This window comes from Wallemia ichthyophaga (genome assembly GCF_000400465.1).
Source record: "Wallemia ichthyophaga EXF-994 unplaced genomic scaffold scaffold1, whole genome shotgun sequence".
Taxonomy (NCBI): Eukaryota; Fungi; Basidiomycota; class Wallemiomycetes; order Wallemiales; family Wallemiaceae; genus Wallemia; species Wallemia ichthyophaga.
In genome coordinates this window covers 104,971-122,715 of record NW_008806274.1, presented here as the reverse complement: position 1 = coordinate 122,715, position 17,745 = coordinate 104,971, and the positions used below count along the sequence as shown (strand labels likewise).

The 17,745-nt window shown below is 47.3% G+C and overlaps 12 protein-coding genes across 12 annotated transcripts; 6 read left to right on the top strand and 6 right to left on the bottom strand.

Moving 5' to 3' along the window:
* Nucleotides 1–176: 176 nt before the first annotated feature.
* On the top strand, nucleotides 177–1,225 carry J056_000393 (uncharacterized protein; the record flags this gene model as incomplete). Its single annotated transcript, XM_009267791.1, has 2 exons — nucleotides 177–831; nucleotides 876–1,225. The coding sequence occupies 2 exons, from the start codon at nucleotides 177–179 to the stop codon at nucleotides 1,223–1,225; spliced, it is 1,005 nt and encodes a 334-aa protein (XP_009266066.1).
* A 71-nt stretch (nucleotides 1,226–1,296) lies between these two features.
* Nucleotides 1,297–2,384, bottom strand: J056_000391 (WD repeat-containing protein 82-B; the record flags this gene model as incomplete). Its single annotated transcript, XM_009267789.1, has 2 exons — nucleotides 1,297–2,304; nucleotides 2,352–2,384. 2 exons carry the CDS (start codon nucleotides 2,382–2,384, stop codon nucleotides 1,297–1,299), a joined length of 1,041 nt encoding a protein of 346 aa, XP_009266064.1.
* Nucleotides 2,385–2,469: 85 nt separating this feature from the next.
* J056_000390 (SWI/SNF-related matrix-associated actin-dependent regulator of chromatin subfamily D member 2) lies at nucleotides 2,470–4,007 on the top strand (the record flags this gene model as incomplete). Its single annotated transcript, XM_009267788.1, has 4 exons — nucleotides 2,470–3,333; nucleotides 3,380–3,477; nucleotides 3,527–3,882; nucleotides 3,934–4,007. The coding sequence occupies 4 exons, from the start codon at nucleotides 2,470–2,472 to the stop codon at nucleotides 4,005–4,007; spliced, it is 1,392 nt and encodes a 463-aa protein (XP_009266063.1).
* Nucleotides 4,008–4,109: 102 nt separating this feature from the next.
* J056_000389 (uncharacterized protein) lies at nucleotides 4,110–5,526 on the top strand (the record flags this gene model as incomplete). Its single annotated transcript, XM_009267787.1, has 3 exons — nucleotides 4,110–4,305; nucleotides 4,354–4,363; nucleotides 4,434–5,526. 3 exons carry the CDS (start codon nucleotides 4,110–4,112, stop codon nucleotides 5,524–5,526), a joined length of 1,299 nt encoding a protein of 432 aa, XP_009266062.1.
* Nucleotides 5,527–7,779: 2,253 nt separating this feature from the next.
* J056_000388 (22.0 kDa heat shock protein) lies at nucleotides 7,780–8,270 on the top strand (the record flags this gene model as incomplete). Its single annotated transcript, XM_009267786.1, has 2 exons — nucleotides 7,780–7,889; nucleotides 7,940–8,270. The coding sequence occupies 2 exons, from the start codon at nucleotides 7,780–7,782 to the stop codon at nucleotides 8,268–8,270; spliced, it is 441 nt and encodes a 146-aa protein (XP_009266061.1).
* Nucleotides 8,271–8,325: 55 nt separating this feature from the next.
* On the bottom strand, nucleotides 8,326–8,940 carry J056_000387 (uncharacterized protein; the record flags this gene model as incomplete). The annotated part of the gene is made up of 1 exon (XM_009267785.1): nucleotides 8,326–8,940. One exon carries the CDS (start codon nucleotides 8,938–8,940, stop codon nucleotides 8,326–8,328), a length of 615 nt encoding a protein of 204 aa, XP_009266060.1.
* A 288-nt stretch (nucleotides 8,941–9,228) lies between these two features.
* Nucleotides 9,229–12,015, bottom strand: J056_000386 (S-M checkpoint control protein rad4; the record flags this gene model as incomplete). Its single annotated transcript, XM_009267784.1, has 3 exons — nucleotides 9,229–10,448; nucleotides 10,504–10,590; nucleotides 10,641–12,015. The coding sequence occupies 3 exons, from the start codon at nucleotides 12,013–12,015 to the stop codon at nucleotides 9,229–9,231; spliced, it is 2,682 nt and encodes an 893-aa protein (XP_009266059.1).
* Nucleotides 12,016–12,179: 164 nt separating this feature from the next.
* J056_000385 (uncharacterized protein) lies at nucleotides 12,180–12,762 on the bottom strand (the record flags this gene model as incomplete). The annotated part of the gene is made up of 2 exons (XM_009267783.1): nucleotides 12,180–12,362; nucleotides 12,406–12,762. The coding sequence occupies 2 exons, from the start codon at nucleotides 12,760–12,762 to the stop codon at nucleotides 12,180–12,182; spliced, it is 540 nt and encodes a 179-aa protein (XP_009266058.1).
* A 75-nt stretch (nucleotides 12,763–12,837) lies between these two features.
* J056_000384 (uncharacterized protein) lies at nucleotides 12,838–13,694 on the top strand (the record flags this gene model as incomplete). The annotated part of the gene is made up of 2 exons (XM_009267782.1): nucleotides 12,838–13,128; nucleotides 13,245–13,694. 2 exons carry the CDS (start codon nucleotides 12,838–12,840, stop codon nucleotides 13,692–13,694), a joined length of 741 nt encoding a protein of 246 aa, XP_009266057.1.
* Nucleotides 13,695–13,893: 199 nt separating this feature from the next.
* J056_000383 (uncharacterized protein) lies at nucleotides 13,894–15,552 on the top strand (the record flags this gene model as incomplete). The annotated part of the gene is made up of 3 exons (XM_009267781.1): nucleotides 13,894–15,297; nucleotides 15,344–15,457; nucleotides 15,502–15,552. The coding sequence occupies 3 exons, from the start codon at nucleotides 13,894–13,896 to the stop codon at nucleotides 15,550–15,552; spliced, it is 1,569 nt and encodes a 522-aa protein (XP_009266056.1).
* A 95-nt stretch (nucleotides 15,553–15,647) lies between these two features.
* On the bottom strand, nucleotides 15,648–16,455 carry J056_000382 (Protein AIM2; the record flags this gene model as incomplete). The annotated part of the gene is made up of 2 exons (XM_009267780.1): nucleotides 15,648–16,122; nucleotides 16,181–16,455. The coding sequence occupies 2 exons, from the start codon at nucleotides 16,453–16,455 to the stop codon at nucleotides 15,648–15,650; spliced, it is 750 nt and encodes a 249-aa protein (XP_009266055.1).
* A 283-nt stretch (nucleotides 16,456–16,738) lies between these two features.
* J056_000380 (Carboxymethylenebutenolidase-like protein) lies at nucleotides 16,739–17,607 on the bottom strand (the record flags this gene model as incomplete). Its single annotated transcript, XM_009267778.1, has 3 exons — nucleotides 16,739–17,222; nucleotides 17,278–17,405; nucleotides 17,461–17,607. 3 exons carry the CDS (start codon nucleotides 17,605–17,607, stop codon nucleotides 16,739–16,741), a joined length of 759 nt encoding a protein of 252 aa, XP_009266053.1.
* Nucleotides 17,608–17,745: the final 138 nt, after the last annotated feature.

Below are 17,745 nucleotides of genomic sequence, written 5' to 3'. Positions count from 1 at the left end.
AGAAAAAAGCAGTTCCGAGACGCTGATTTGGAAAGGCTATTTTCAATATCCGTTCTGAGCAAGAACGATGTCGCTTACGATCATGCTGATGCTTATGTAATGGTGTCATAGGAATCCATTTGATACTCCTCACACTCCACCACTTACCACCACTCACCACTCAGTCTATTCACAATATGGTTCAAGTTTTTCTCACAGGCGCAACTGGATACATTGGCGGCAGTATACTAGCAAGATTCACAGATCAATGGCCTAGCTTTAATTACAGAGCACTCACACGCTCCACTGACAAGGCGAGCAAGTTGAATCAATTCAAAAACATCGAAGCAGTTGTCGGCGACAACAATTCGTTTGATTTGATAGAAGATGAGGCAAAGAAAGCGGATGTCGTCATCCACACTGCCAACTCTGCCGACGATATGCCCTCAACGAAGGCCATCGTCAGTGGCATTGAGAAAGGCAAGGGGAAAAGCGCTATCTATATACACGTATCTGGTACGGGTGCACTCGTCGACGATGCACGCGGACTCCACGACCAGCATACCACGTACGACGACAGCGACTCTCAACATATCAACACTCTCCCCACCTCTCAAGTCCATCGCGATGTGGATGAGTTTCTCCTCGAGCACAGCGATAAAATGCAGCTACATATAGTCTATCCTTCGACTGTGTGGGGCCAAGCAGTCGACCATGCCCTCTATAAAGCTGGGATAAGCAATTGCTTCTCTGTGCAGATGCCATCTCTCGCTGCGATTTTTGTTGAGTTGAAGCAAGCAAAAGTTGTTGGAGATGGAAAGAATATCTGGCCCAATGTACATATATACGAGCGTAAGTTGGAACTAGGTATGATGTGACCTCGCTGACAGGTTTAGTTGTCGATCTGTTCCAGCTCATACTGAGAAATGCAATTGAGGGGAAGATCTCATCGGATAAGAGCGGATCGTACTTTTTCGGTGTTACTGATCACTACTACTATTCGGAGGCTGTTGGCGTGATGGCAAACGCACTCTCGAAGCACGGTCGCATCTCTTCTGCGAATGTAGAGTCTTTCAGTAGCGCAGACTTTGATCGTTTTGATGCTTTGTGGTACTTTGGTAGTAATTGCAGAGGTCGTGCAACTAGAGCTCGTTCGCTCGGCTGGAAGCCTCAGAGAGGAACAAAAGACTTCTACGCTGATCTCCCCAAACTCGTCCAAGATCTTATCCAAAGCGGTAGAGTTTAGGTTATGACTATTACGTTTATTATGAATGATTGAATTAACTGTACATAAATAAAGAATGCGATTGACAGACGCTAATTATGGCTGCTACGGCGACTGTCCTGCATTGGCAGCCAAAAGGCTAACTCAGATGAAGCAGCAGTCGCGAGCATAACAACGCGAGGATTGAAAGCGACAATTTTACTTGGAGTGTTTTTATGATTATCAGTGGTGTGTATTGGGGAGAGTGTCTTGATGGCAGCATCTCTCGGTTCAGTCGGTGGTACCTCCCAAACGTGAATCTTACCATTTTTAGAACCGCCGACGACGAATTTTCCATCAGGCGACCAACTCAGCATGTCTCGCTGGATATTTACGCTCGTAAAGGTTTCGTGTCCGGTTAGTCTGTAATAAATCTGGCCAGAAAAAGAATCCAAAATGTAATGATAGGGGGAGTTTGTACCGACGAGGATGTAATTGCCGTTTGATGAAAATTTGATGCAAGTAGGGTGAGGACGGATATCCCTGCCTCTGTGGTCTCTGTCCCTGAGAGCAAAAGTGGCGAAAGGAGCCTGGTCATACCTACCCTTATCGTAGAGGAGGATCATGGATTCTGAGTAAAGGGAGACAGCAAAACAAAGACCACTAGGATCCCACGCGGCTATAGAGTTGCCCTTAATGTGAAGCAACCCTTGACATTGAGGGGTGCGTAAGTCCCAAAGCCTCACAGTATCATCACTCGATGCCGATAAGAACATATCGTCTGTCGGACTCATTTCGAGGGAGTTAACTTTACCTTGGTGGCCTCTGTAGTATTGTAGGTAGCTATTATCATGCAAGCTGTGGTATTTTATAGAGTTGTCTTGCTTGGTGGATGCATATATAATCGTTGAGCTTGAATGGGTGAAGCAAGGCAAATCCACGCCATATTTACCGCTTCTGAAGTACTTCTGGTGTTTTCCCAGCTTTGTGTCAAAGAGATGTATGGTATCGTCTGAGGAAGCCGTAACGCAGGTGCTGCCAGTGTCATCGAAAGACAGAGCAGTAATGTCCTTGTCTTCCTGGCAATACCCGGTGAAAGCCTTGCAAGGCTTGAATGATTTCTGGGGGATGTGAGTCGGTGGTTGGTGTACACTAAAGGCGCTCTAACCATCAAATCTGAACTGAGCGTCAATGTGGACATTTCTTTGTCTCCACCGCGTTGGCTGTTCGGGTCAACGCAGCTTCCACTTGTACCACCATCAACGACGCATCGACGTAATTCAAAAATGAATCCTTATCAGCAAATGGCTTTTACTGGCTCGCCCCAGCAGCAGCCACAGCCACAGCCGCAACATGCGAATATGTACACGGCTACCACAACTCCAACGAATCACAGCCAATCGAAGAAGCGTCAATCAGATTTGGAGGAAGCTCTGAAGCAGTACAAGAAGAAGAAACCAACAGACAGATCACTTCCTCCTTCCGTCCAAGCCATCGAATCAGTCAGAGAGCAATCAAAGATGTACGACGATCTCACTCGTTTTGAAAAGAGACTGGATATGATTGCTGCTCATAAGCGTGCACAGATTCATGATAGTCTGCAAAGACCTGCGAAAACTACCAGGCAGCTACGCGTTTTCCTTTCAAATACAGCCTCCGGTCAACCATGGCAGCAGCGGGAACAGCAGCAGTTTGGAGAGATGGTCAATTTCGAAACAGGCGCTGGTATTCCAGCTTGGACGTTTAAAATTGAGGGAAGATTGCTCGATGGGACTACAACTAAAGCAAACAGAGGCGCCCCGAAGAAATTTTCATCCCTCTTGAAATCAATGATTGTGGAATTTGATCGTGACTCTTCAATTTACCCAGAGTCATCGATTGTTGAATGGCATAAGCAGCCCGGTGAGAGTGACAAGGATGGTTTTGAGATCAAAAGGAGGGGCGATCAGGCAACAAAGGCCAAAATAATCCTCCACCTCGATCATATGCCTGAAAAGTATGGTATAAGTGAACCACTTTCACAATTGCTCGGGATCAAAGAGGATTCCAGGGCTGGTATTATCACTCACATGTGGGCATACGTGAAGCAAAATAACTTACTCGATAAAGAGGATAGAAGGGTTATCAAAGCCGATTCCAATTTGAAGGAGGTGGGTGAGGTGGATGTGAGTGAAGAACGCTGACACACAGTGGCAGATATTCCATGCTGATTCCATCTACTACCATGAACTGCCTGATGTCGTACAAAAGTATTTGATTCCAGTTGAGCCAGTTGTACTGGAGTATACGGTCATGTGAGTGGACTATTTGTGTGGTAGGGTTGACTGACGTCAGCGATGGTAGGGTGGATAAAGAGCTAACACAGTCAGAGCATGCATTCGATATCAATATCGACGTTGAAGATGCAATCAAGCAGAAGATGGCAAATACAATCACAGCTTACATGCCAAACCACGATTTGTCTCAAAGGATTGCACAGCTGGATGAGGAGATTTCTCAGACAGCGATAGCAGTGAGGAATGCTATCGTTAAGAGGGACTTTTTGGATGAGTTTAGTAACGATTCAGCAGCATTTGTCAAGAATTGGATCAATAGCCAATCAAGAGATCTCGATTTGATACTGGGGTCAGAGCATGCCAATGTGCCGGTGGAAGAGATGCGCAGAGCAGATTTTTATAGGCGCGACTGGGTGCAAGAGGGTGAGATTGATGTTTTAAGAGAAATACTCGCAGCTAACACGCCACTCGCAGCTATCATCGTCGCAGAATCGAAGTTATTCGCAGAAAAAAAGAGCCAATTGAGTCAAGCTAAGCAAGGCAATTGATTTAATTATAGCTATTGTAATAAATGTATTTAATATTTCAAAAAAATTTATGATCTTGTGCTATCCGCGGCTAGCACACTTGTGCACCGTCAACACCACCAAATGCTTCGTTTCAACTCAATAAGGAATTGCTTGAAATTTCCAAAGCCAGTGGCTGCTACCAGCAATCTCAGTAGATTCAGTACATCGAGCAGAGCCTCGAGCTCTGCCACTGTTGAGGATATGCACGATTTAAGTGCAGAGGATATTCTCAAAGAGAGCGGCGACAGAAAAGACGCAGATTTACGTCATTTTACGGGTGCGTATAATGTTCATTTTGTGTTCAAATAGCTCACTAGTTGTGCAGTTAACTTTGGGTGCGTTTGGAGTTGCGGTGGCTACACACGCACACACGCACACACACACGCTAACACATCCACCACACAGTCCCCAGCACCCAGCTGCCCACGGTGTCCTCCGTCTCATCCTCGAGCTTAACGGTGAAGAAATCCTCAGAGCCGATCCACACATTGGTCTTCTCCACCGCGGTACTGAGAAGCTGATGGAGTACAAGAACTACGTCCAGGCGCTCCCCTACATGGACCGTCTCGACTACTCCTCCGCCATGACCAACGAACTCTCGTACACCAAAGCCGTCGAGAAGCTGCTCAACATTGATGTCCCAGAGCGCGCAAAGTGGATTCGCACTCTCTTCTCCGAAATCACCCGCATTCTTAACCACATCATGGCTGTCCTCTCACACGCCATGGATGTCGGTGCACTCACTCCCTTCCTTTACGGTTTCGAAGAGAGAGAGAAGCTGATGGAGTTCTACGAGAGAGTCTCCGGCGCGCGTCTCCATGCCGCATACATCCGCCCGGGTGGTGTAGCGTTCGACCTTCCCCACGGCCTCCTCGAGGACATTCACAAGTGGGCGACCCAGTTCAGCTCGCGCATTGACGAGATTGAAGAGATTGTCACCGGCAACCGTATCTGGAAAGAGCGTACCATCGGTGTCGGTAGAGTGACAGCGGACGAGGCCCTCGACTACTGTTTCTCAGGCCCGATGCTGCGTGGCTCCGGTATCCCATGGGATCTGCGCAAGACGCAGCCATACGAGAAGTACGACGAGGTCGACTTTGACATACCGGTCGGGGAGAACGGCGACTGCTACGACCGCTACATCTGCCGTATCCAGGAGATGAGAGAGGCCATCAGAATCATCGGGCAGTGTTGCAACAAGATGCCGCCTGGACCGTACAAGATCGACGACCACAAGATTGTCCCTCCACCACGCGCGTCGATGAAGGAGTCGATGGAGAGCTTGATACACCACTTCAAGCTTTTCTCGGAGGGTTATGCAGTGCCTGCGGGTGAGACTTACTCTGCTATCGAGGCGCCAAAGGGCGAAATGGCGGTGCATCTCATCAGCGACGGCACCAACAGACCTTACAAGTGCAAGATCCGCGCGCCTGGCTTTGCACATTTGGCTGGTGCTGACTTTATGTCGCGCCACCATTTCCTCCCTGACATGGTGTAAGTAACTGTCTTCCATAGCCACATATAGCTTATTGAAAATTTTCAGCGCGATCATAGGGACGAGCGATTTAGTCTTTGGTGAGGTTGATCGTTAATGAAAAGGGTTATTAGTTGCTTTAGGCGCTTGATGTAGTAGTAGTGAAGATTATAGTCATTTCAAATACATAGTAATGAAACGCAGCTAAGCCAATTAGGTGTAAATAGCGAATCTTCTATCATCCCAATTGAAAGGGAGTGCACATGCGCGGCATTGTGCATGACTAACCTAAGCTAACCATTCCCGAAGTGACATCCCGTCACGCGCTCTCAGAAGCTTATCGATAAAAAGGTATTTGTATAGCTGTTTGTAGCCATTTATAGCCATGTATAGTTATGTATAATTATAATATTTTTCACTATATGTACAGAAATCAATTCAATATACTTTAACAAAAAATTAAAAACCAAACACGTAAAACCAAAATGCAGCATTACAAAATCAAATGAGCAAGTCACTAGGAGTTTTACATTTTCTTGAGAACATCTAAAACTATATCCAAAGAAGCTCGAGCATGTCTTGCATGCGTTTCGGAAGTAACTTCTTGATACTGAGAGATCTCTTCAAGGTTTGGCAATCTTGCCACCCTGTCAACAGCCTCGGAAATACCAAGATTAAATACATCATTATCGACGTTTGTGAGTCCCGTTCTATTAGCTAAAACCCAAGGCAAAACACTTTGTCTTATCTCTATTTGCTTTTTCACAGCTTAGAGTTTAGAGTAATTGAATGTATCATACCATTCTTTGTATAGATGTTAATATAAAGTTGACTCTAATCGCTTGTGCTGACTTGTGCGTCTTTCTGGTGAGAGGATTGACTCGCTTTAGTCGCAATTAAGACTAAACAGTAAAATAATACATCAATCCACATGAGTGAGCAAGACTTGGGTGTTGAGTCAATAGCTACATCTAGTGAGGCAAAGATCGTCATTATCAAAGGTCTTCTACCAGTTCATAGATCCCTTGATCTCCAAAGTCCATCCAATGTCACTGAATTACTTTCAATTTATTAAAGATCAGATATCAGCTATCTGATGGCACCATCTTTGTTTGCGGATTCGGTCCGGAGTAAATTGAGGAGTGCGCTATAGATTTAGTGTAGCTTTTTAGTTAATTTCGGTCCCGGTATACCAAGTTCAACTCCGAGCATCTTTGATGATGCCGCCCGATTATTTGGGAGGGTGCCTGAAGTTAATTGAGGATGAGCGTAATCAAGCAATGGAACAGAGTAAAAGTCATCAAAAAGGGCTCTTTCAGTAAAGTTGATGGCGTCAGAATCACAGCATTGACAACGACCTGTGTCATCGCATTGAGTCATCTGATAAGAGAAAGGCGCCAAGAGAAGCATGAAAGCTAGTTTGCACATTGCTCGAAAAGGACATCTGCACAACACTGCTCAGCAGCTTACACCCCCACATAATCACACCGGTCACGCTTTGTGACGTGGACGTACTTCGGCCATCAAAATATCAATCAGGGCGGTTATAAAATCAGGGCGATACTGAGTGGTAGTTCTTGGTCGTGACCACCATAAAGACAATTTGTACATTTCAAGCGCAAGCGCACCAGAAACAAATCGAACAAGTGCTCGAGCAAGTGAAACTGAAAAAGATGACTCAAGTGGGTGTTATTGGCAACGATTACAGAGAACAATAGCTAACAATCCAGCCTATCCCTATCAGCAAGTGGAATTCAAACTGCTCGCAATGGCGCTGCAGCAATACCGGCTGTCTCCAATGGAATGAAACGTTCTTCAAGCAGTGCCCGTATTGCAGCTACCCGCAACCGCCTCGGAATCGAGAATGAAATAACAGACAAGGGCCGTCCAACAGCTATCCGATGCAAGCAAAAGCAAAGACACGTCCATCATCAACATCAATCTAATACATCAAACTACAATATATACCGCTACTGCATTCAATAAGTGACACTACGTCACTATAAAATACATTGCATCGCTCTCTCTATCTTTTGCGTTTGTGATGCGTTTGTGAAAATATCCCTGACTTCTCTCTTCGTATACGACCGCCATGCGTTTGAGTAGTTGAAAGGATACTGCTGAATGGCTCACGCTGGCTTTAAATTACTCATCAGAGCTTAGTCACCTGCTTATCTCGCTGAAGCTGCTAGAAAGTCCTAGATGTTGTGGTCGTATATAAAAGGTGGAGCGCACTGTTGACTGCTTGTAATCAGCAACAAATCAAATTAAACCGTAATGACCATATTTTACAATCAACCAAGCGAACGCAATTTCCCACTTGACTTCTTTTTTACTGAGAATGCGCCAGTGAAGCGTAACAGCACTCCTTCTACATCTAGAGCGAGGTAAGTGGTAGTCTGTACGGGTTGTATCTCTGCTGACATGCTATACGAAGACTCGATTTGATCCAATACGGCAACTCATACGAAGCGAGAGTCGATCTAGCTGGGTGCAAGAAGGAGGAGGTTGACATATCGATCCACGACCACGGCATTACAGTAAAAGCTACCAAACCAGTAGAGCAGAAGTCCGAGGAAAACAAGTCCGAGAAGTCACATTGCGTCATCAACGAACGCAGCCCTTCTACACCACTGAGCAGGACGTGGAAGCTACCCGAGCACATTACAGAAGATAATATCCACGCTGCGTACGAGAATGGGCTGCTTACGCTCAGATATTCAAGACACCCACCAGAATCCGAGCCAAAGAGGATAACAATACATTAGAAAGAGGTGTACAATACATATGCAAAAACACACAATATAATGCTCATTAGAACGTCTAAAAAGGGATCTGGCCTGTAATGCGGATGATGGGAGCTGCGCTACCAACGGCGGCAAAGTACTGAGGAACATTTTTAAACATAATAGACCTCATCAGAGCGCCCTTGATCTTGGTTCCTTTTTTAAGTTCCAACCTCGGGTCTCTAGCGCGCGATTTTCTTTTTGCTATCTGCTTAGCTCGCAGAAGGAGGGATTTCATGGTAGCTTTTTGCATAAGATTGCAGTGGTGAGCGTGTGGCATATATCTAAAATGGCGTCTGCAATAATCGGTGACGAGACGTTCAGCGAGGAGACGGATGAGATTTTCGAATTTCGTCCTGTTAATCCACGAAGTCATCTGGAAGAGTTCAACCAATTTCTTGCGCAGGTTGCAGCAAATACCGAGACGTTTCCACTTTGAGAAGAACAAGGAGTGGCTCGCAATGTGACGCTGTGCCCTATGGTTTACTATCGCCAACCTGAGCCTCATGTTCTGAACCTCTTCTTTCACTTTGGAGTCTGCTTGCCATTCCCAGCACTGCATCAGCGTCGTGAGGTGGGTGTGGACGGCAAAGTGCTCATTCTGCTCGTCCATGCGATGCAGGTGGAGATGCTGTCTTGGATTGATAATCATGGGTGCGAGGGTGCGAGGTTATGCAAAAGTGGAGTAGATAAGCGAGCTGTGACTTATCCACACATTGCATACGCATCCGTTACGCAGCCGAAACAATAAAATTTTCAGATCTGCGAGCGCATAAGGAAAATGTAACTTGGCGTAATAATCGGTGAGATGATAGAGGGATGCATATATGAATTACAACAAATGATAAATAGTGCTCGGATTATTTGGATCTTAGCTTAATATTGTGGTAGATGCAAAAGAATGCCATTTAACTCTCTCAAACGTCTTTTAAAACGCTCCTCAAAACTCATCCAGCTGCGTGGGGTCATATTGCTGATTAATTTTATCGATACCCTCTTTCGCAGCGCCCCTTCTTGGTCTAGTTTCCGCAATTGGTTTCTCGAAGTCTTCTCTAGCAAATCTGTACATGACGTCGCCCTCGTTCTCGTCACTCCTGCTCACGCCTGTGATGACATTAGGGTGGCTTTGGCTGTTACTTTGGCTGTTGATGCCCTCAACACCGTTTCCATTACCACCGCTGCTAATGCCATTGCTATTACTCTTTCCATTACTGTTGCTACTATGGGGATCGCTGCTGTTTGTATTGGTGAGAGCCTGAAGAATGCGTTTGCGCTCATTGCGTGCCTTGGGATCATCGTACATAATGCGCAGCGACTCGTTGACGACTCCGTTCGACTGAGACTGAGACTGTGTCGGTGGCTGCGACAGGGATGGTGGGGGTGAGGGGCTGGAAAGAGGGGAGGATGTCAACGTTGTTGATTTTGGCTTTGGTTTAGCGACTACAGTTGAATTCTGATGATCGCCCATATCCCCACCCCTCCTGCTACTATTACTACTACCCGCTTCATCCGTCTGCTGCTCCACAGGCGCTGGCGTCTCACTTCCCCCGCGTGAGTCACCCGTCGAGGTACGTTTTAGTCGTGGCCGCTTCTTCGTCTTGCCAAGAGCTGGGTAGATCTTCTCGCCTTCCTGTTTGAGCAGCTGGAGGATGCTGTCGTGGAGACCAGCGCCGCTGTCACGTATTTTGAACGGATTTGTCGAGTGAGTTTTGCGCAGTGGGATGTTGGTATGTGAGGAGGGTGAGTGTTGTGAGTGGTGTGGTTTTGGCTGCGACTGTTGCTGTTGCTGCTTATCCTCCATCTCCATCTCCATCTCCATCTGCTTCGGCGGTGGACCACTGAAATTACTAACATTTGCACTGTCATTAGAACCAATATTCCCACCAACATTCATCTTGGCATCACTATCCTCATCATCAGATGCAAGGAAGTTAGTCTCCTCTGCCTTCTTATTCTCACCCGCAACACTCCTTTCGCCTTTCCCCCACGTAAAGTCTGCGAGGGGTGGCATGTGTCCACTCGAAGCCATTTCCCACACCCAGCGCACGTCGATGACAGGGTTGCGCCACTCGACGGCGCGATCGTACCTCTTACCGCGCGGCGGAATGACGGAGACAAGGTGGGTGACTTCGCGCGGGTAGCTAGTCCTAGTATGGATGCCTAGATAGACGTAGCGAGTCAGTAGTGTGTATATCGCAAAAAAACCCACACCCACCCAACGACTTGAAGAGACGAACGACGTGCGTGCGCTCGCATTCATCTAGTCCACTAAATGTGAGGCAGATGGAGGAAGCTAAATCGGCTTTGAGTGCTATTAGTAGGAAGCTCCTTAGATTTGTTAGCCCCACTTACGCGCTATTACTGGCATATCTATGGGTCGGTAGAGAGGGTTGCGGTTGTAGGGTACTATTACACCCTCATACATGCATCGCTCCACCCAACACTCCGTTACGGCGAGTGAAGACATCTGCGCCGTAAACGTCGTGCCGCTGTTGAATGGTACTATGGTGAGGTCGGCGAGATTGACACTGTTCGTTACACTCGCCCCATACTTCTCTAGCTCCAGGTCCAGTCTGTGTGACTTGCTTTTTTCGAATCCGCGATGGGAGAATGTGTAGTTGGTAAAAACTTTCTTCTGCTCAGCTGATGAGGCTGGTTGGTGGGAGTGTGTGTGAGTGGAAGAGCTTTGTGGGGCATTGAATGAACGCGAGTTGGTGAGGAATGAAGCAGATTGTGCTGTCGGTACTCTCTGTATCTCATGAGCACCTTTGACAGGAGGAGGAGCGTCATTGACGCTTTTATCGACCTCATTCTCGCGCGTCGCTTGGGATAGAATACCCTCGACAAGCGACTCTTTCGCTACGCGACTCTTCTTTACAACGGCCCTCTCGAGATCCTCGTTGCCGGGCTGTTCGACGAAGCTGCGTTTCTTAGCGACGTGTGTGTCGTGAGGAAGGAGTGGCTGAGGTATTTGCGATAGTCTGAATGCGTCTGCATTCGGTCTCTGTCCATCAACCGAAAAATCACTTTCTGGCAGCCTCCCGTTGATATTTTGACAAGCAGAAATCCACTCAGTCCAAACGATATGAATATTATGCGTATTTGCATTAGCCGCGTTGTAATTCTTGGCCCATTTCACTTTAGCAGAGGTAGTATTTTCAGTGACAAGGTGTGTGCATTGTTTGTGGAGGTCACGCGAGACATTTGCGCCGTTGCTGATGAGCGACCGCTCGAACTGTTGGCGAGTGGGACCAGCACCGATACCACTCATAGATACGGTGAGGTTGGCGAATGGTTTGAGAGCGTGTTTCTGGGCAAGAGAACGTGTGTCGACATTCTCACCGTCTAGCCATTCCAGATAGCATTGGTCGATGAATGCCGGTGTTATCACGACAGCACCGAGCCTCACTGCGCAGTTGTACTTGGGACTGCCGAAATCGATTGCTATCAGATGAGTGACGTTGTCTGTAAACGAGGACTCAAACGACGCGCCCATTTCGATTACTTTCTTTTGGAGTTCGCTGCGATTGAGAATTCCAGTGGAGCAGAATACAAAGTTGGTGAGCGGCTTTTCTGAGGCAGGAGTTGGATAGGTGTGCTGCGCGTCGTCCTCATCGCGTAGATCATCATCTACAACTGCCTGGCTATCCTTGAGGCTCACAGCGGGCCGTGGCTTGAGTTTCACGTTTGGGATCTTGCGTGAGAGATGGCCACGCCTGTGGGACATATTGGGCAAACGATCAACACAAGATGATGGTGGTTAGGATGCAAGAAGAAATGGGAGATGTAAAGACATCTCAAGAGATACAAGGGGTATTTGGAGAAATGGAGTACGTTATTGTTATCGTTAATGTCGTCGTTATCTTTGATGTCGTTTCCGTTGTCATCTCGTCAAAATCCAGAGCCGTCGAAGCTGCCGCGGAGGATACGCTCACCCATTGGAGATACGGGTCTCTTCTGCTCCGACTTTCTTCTGTTATGAGATTGCGGGCGAGTGGGTGTTATCTCCGTCTGCAGTGGCTGTTTTGCGGGGATGGTGTTCAGTGTATTATTCGCTACTGGCTGATTTGTACCCTATAAACGCGTTAAAAAAACCAGTAATAATCCTAGGACACACCTTAAATGAGAAGCGTCTAAACATGTTCGATATTCCAGCTGCATTGGTGTTTCCTGTGCTCGCTGCTGGCGATGGCTGTCCACTAAACTCGAAGCTACCAGACAATCTCCTGGGCGGTGGGATAGCCAGAGCCTGCGGTGGTGTAGATTTTGGGGATGTTGGGGATGTTTGATGTGTGGCTGACTCCCTGAATGGCTGCGCACTGAATGGTGATCTTGTGGGTAATGCTGCCTTGACGCTGGTGCTGTGGCTGTTGCTGTTGCTGGCGCTGTAGCTGTTGCTGCTACCCGCCTCACTCTCGCTGCTGCTACGCTGCCTGCCACGCTCTGGAATATTTATATTTATCGACTCGCTCATGATGTCAGCGGAGAGAAGATGTCTTTATTCGTTGGTCCACTCCTATCACGGCCAAATAAGCTCAAATTTATTCAAATGTCTGCAATTGTTAAAAAGGTTGTTGCCGAGGTCACTGGAAAGTACGTTTTCGATAAGGTTGCGGCTTTGGGGCCTAGGAATCCGCTATACGAGGAGTACACGGATGACAGCGGCAACGCACAGACCAAGAAGCGGGAAATCCCTCTCGGCTTATCGAAGAAAGACCAAGCCACTCTTGCCAAAATTAGAAAGAGAGCTTATCGCCTCGATAAGGGATTCAATTTGTGTGGTTTACAATTCGGATACACTTTTATTTTCGGTCTCATTCCTGGATTTGGTGATGTTCTGGTGGGTTCTGAAATTTTCGAGTGTGTTGAGCGTGTTTTCTGCTTTACAGCACATCCAGCACAGCGAACACACCACTTATCCTTATATGACGTCATTACTCACACCTCAACCTACAGGACGCTCTCCTTAACTACTTTTTAGTGCTCCGAGTAGCTGAAAAAAACCTTGATCTACCTGCTGGTATTATAAATCATGCTTGGTTTAACAATATCGTATCTGTGGCTTTTGGTTTGGTTCCACTCGCAGGTGACGTTGTTCTTGCTGCTTGGAAGGCGAACAGTCGAAATGCAAATATGTTCGAGGAGTATCTAATTAAACGAGCTGAGTTTTATATCCACCTCCCCGAAGAATCTCGCGAGCTAGCCCAGCAACTAGACACGCTTGGTGACGCCATTTATAAGGAAGATAAGGGTGGCGATAGCGGCAACAACAACAACAGCCATCCCAAGGGTCTATTTAAAGCTGCAAAGGGTATTAAAGCTGGCCACGGTTTGAAAAAGTCGGAAGGTGTCAAACTCAGAGAGATCATCAAACAAAGGCTGGCAGATGTGCAGGATAACGCGTAAAACAGCCAATTAATATATTTATATTTTATTTTGCACTCTTTAATATTATTTTCATCTTTGTTTTCCACGTTTTACTTTGTCTTTCTTTCTTTATCTGATCTGCACGTTCATCATGTTGACAAGATTCAATTTTTCAAGCCAATTCATCCGCGGATGTAAATCAATCTCTATTTCTCGACAATCACGCACTTCTACACGCATGTCTACACGCACATTCTCACATACTCCCCTACGCCGCGAAAACCCATTCAACCAACAGCCCTCACCAGGTCCGGAGGTGACAGGCGTGAGTGAGGTAGAGGTTAAAGGGGATAATTCTTCAAAGAAATCGGGCGAAACTTCGGAAAAGTCTTTAGCAGATGTACTCAGCAGCAATCCAGCATTCGCAGCTGTACTCTCAACGATTTTAGGGCTATCAGTAATATTTGCCTCAGGTGGTGTATACTTAATGTGGTACAAGTGGAGTGTACTCAACAAAATGGAAGATGCATTCGCGCCTGGCTACGATCCAGCGACGGAGCTAGCCAAGATGTCAGATGAGAGTGGGTTATCAGACGATGCAATACACATTAATAGACCCGAGAAACCCATAATCAAGACTATCATCGAGGGTAGTGCACCGGGCAAGTATTATCTCCTCCTCGGTCCTAAGGGTACAGGCAAGGCTACAATGATTTTAGATTCAATGTTCGAGACAAATAGCGATCGTATCGCGTATTGCGAAACACACCCTGATTTAGAAGTGTTTCGTCTACGCGTAGGCAAAGCGCTGAATTACGAATTCCTTGAGGACTTCTACGGCGCGCTTTTCCAGCGCCGCGAGCCTCGTGACGCTGGTCCTCTACTCGACATAGAGCGTGCTCTGTCCAAACTCGAAAAGGTAGCGATGCGAATCCGCTCAAAACACGGCAAACCGATAGTTTTCATCTTTAACAACCTCCATCTCCTTCAGAATGACGAGACGGGCGTGGGAGTGATACACCAGCTTCAACAACGCGCTGAATCGTGGGCCGAGAGCGGCATAGCTACCTTTGTTTTCACGAGTGATGACTACTGGGTGCTCGACAAGCTCAAGAAGAACGCTAACCGGATGAAAATACTCTCTGTGCACGATTTGCAGCGCGACGATGCCATTCGCGCTATGCGTCGCATGCGCAAGACAGCATACAACTACAACATTGACACTAAACTCGTTCGCAGCCTGCCAGATCTCACCGATGACGTGTATGAGCAGGTGTACAGTCTTATAGGAGGACGCATGTCTCATATCTCCCATATTTCCCGCGAGGTGGATATTCTCGGCGCTGCTCGCCAGCTCATCCAGACTGAGAAAGCGTGGCTGTTATCGCAGATTGGCTTGATTCCAGATATGGATGATGACGTGATGGATGAGCAGAAGTGGTCGAGCTGCAGCTGGGCTCTGTTGGCTTATTTGGCGAGGCAGAAAACGGTGGGGAGTGAAGATGAGGATGACGAGAGCACTGTACCAGACAACATGGATCCCGCGGCAAGCCCTCACGTCAGCTTCTATAAAGCACGCCAACTCATGACGCGCACTGATTTCCTCGAACCACTTGATAGATTGAATATACTCAGCATGGATGTATGTCTGGATGTTTTACTTAACCTCTCTGACACACTACTACTAGGTGAACCACAACGTCAGGATGGATTCACACGTATTACTTACGGCTGCAAGGGAATTTGTCAGCTTACCAAACTTTGATAAGGATTTGGAGGCGACTATGAACCGTGTTTCGGATGTGAGTGAGGGTGTTTAGTGGGTGAATTAGCTAACACATTGTAGATTGAATGGCTTGGAAGGACACGCAGGCTGGTGTTGACTAAATCGGTCTGATGTTTCATCTTTGACATAATACTTATCAATGATTACATGCTTTTACTATGTCTGCTCTACTACGTAAAAAGCAATCTATTCATTTATATTCACATTCAGATCGTCTTGAAAAAACTACAAGCTAATTTCTGAGCATCACGCATCGCTCTCGCAGTGAAGGGGTCGTTCTCATCGCCTCTAACGCTAAAGCCGTGACCGGTTCCTAAGAAAGAGAGCCAAGTGGAGTAAACTCTGTCGTCGCCGTTAGCATTAGCCTTCTTCGCGGTGATCTTTCTCGCAGCGTCCTCCTTCTCTGGGGTAAATATAGGATCGTGTTCAGCGCAAATGAACATAGCAGGCTTGGTGAGGTTTTCGAAGTCCTCATCTTCAGTGAGAGTAGGGTGAGCGAGGAGGAGAGCGTCTGCCACGCCATCCTTCTGGCAGAGAGAGAGGGCAGCTGGTGCGCCCCAGCAATAACCACCTGCAACCAACACTCTCGCCTTGCTCGTCGCCTTAATATCGCGTGCAACACGCTCCGCCTTCTCCTTCTGCTGACGTGGGTGGTGGCGGCCGATGAATGCACCGAGATCGCTGTGTAATTGTGAGGCTGGTTAGATCATCTGCTTAGAGTGAAGCACGCTACACCCACAAATTCTTCTTGCCGTCTTCGCTCGTTGGTGCATATTCACCGTCCAGGAAATCGGGGAGATAAACACGCGCACCCGATTCTTGGGCATATGTGTCGGCGAGTACACGCGAGTTCACAAACTCCCAGCCGTAGATGTCACTAATCATCAGCACAGCTACATCGCCTTGCTCGTGGCTTGGTGAAGCGATATAAGTCTTCAAGCCGCCGATCGTGGACTCGATACCCTTAGGCGTGCCTTTGGAAAATGATCCGATGTATTTGCAGCAGTCTCCCATTTTGATTGATTTTGATGTTGGTCGTTGTAAGGTAACCGCGATTAGGTAATCACTACGTCATTTTGAGTTAGTCTCAATTGTCCCGTGTGTCGGCTGTCTCGGCTGCGAATGTATGCGTGGATATTTAAGCTGATGAATGTGACTTTCTAACACCCGAGACAAAGAAAATTTTAGTTATCTTAGATTGATACATTTGAATGACTATGTGGTCGTTGATTTATTTATTTCTTGTTAATTCTTCATTCATATTGTTTCATTGATGTAGTCTCATCAAAACACCCCGCTAATCCCCGCGAAAGCTCTTGAAGAAGTTGCTAGCGAGGCATTGGGCGTCTTTCATAGCGCGAGCGGTGTAAGGATCGTCTTCATCGCCACGAGTGGCAAAGTGGTGCTGAGTACCGAGGAAGGTGTGCCAAGTGGAGTAAACTCTGTTATCACCCTGTGTATTTGCCTTGTCTGCCATGATACTTCTCGCCTTGTTTTCCATCTCCTTTGTGAAAATGGGGTCATGCTCCGCGCAGATGAACATGGCAGGCTTGGCGAGAGCGCTAAAATCATCATCTTGAACGAGCGAAGGGTGGGCGAAAGACACGCCATCAGCCACTCCTCCTTGACGACCCATGTAGAGGGCAGAGGGGGCACCCCAGCAGAACCCGATAGCTGCCAAGCGGTGTGCTTTCGAGGACTCTTTGATGGCTTTAGCTACGTGCTCCACCTCGTCGCGCTTCTCGCGTGGGGGGTGCTTGCTGATGAACTGATTGAGGTCGCTGTAAGGGGAGTTTGTCTGAGTATTTTTTGCGCATGAGAATGTGTCTCACCCACAAATTCTTCAGTGCGGTCTTGTCGAATGGTGCATGGTCGCCGGCGTAGAAGTCTGGGACGTATACACGCACGCCTGCTTGTGCAGCGTAAGCGTCAGCGAGAACGCGGGTGTTTGTGAGTGACCATCCCTGGCAGTCGGAGTGGGAGTGTCAAAGGGATTCCCTGCAGCTAGCAACCACCTACAAAAATATCAGGGATGATTACAACTACGATATCGTTCTGTGAGTGATCTGGGGATGTTATGTACACCTTATGCTCGGCGATGGTAGATTCGATCCCTTTTGGTGCTTGGGAGGAGAAGCTTGCGATGTATTTGCAGCAGTGTTCCATAGTGTTCAACTAGTTTATAGATGCTGGCTGTTGTTTGGAAAGACGCAGCACGCAATACTCTAGACACATTCCCCGATATCATGTGCCGGATGCTAACCGAACGGCTTTAGGCCGATAAAAGGCTTTTAAAAGCGCCAT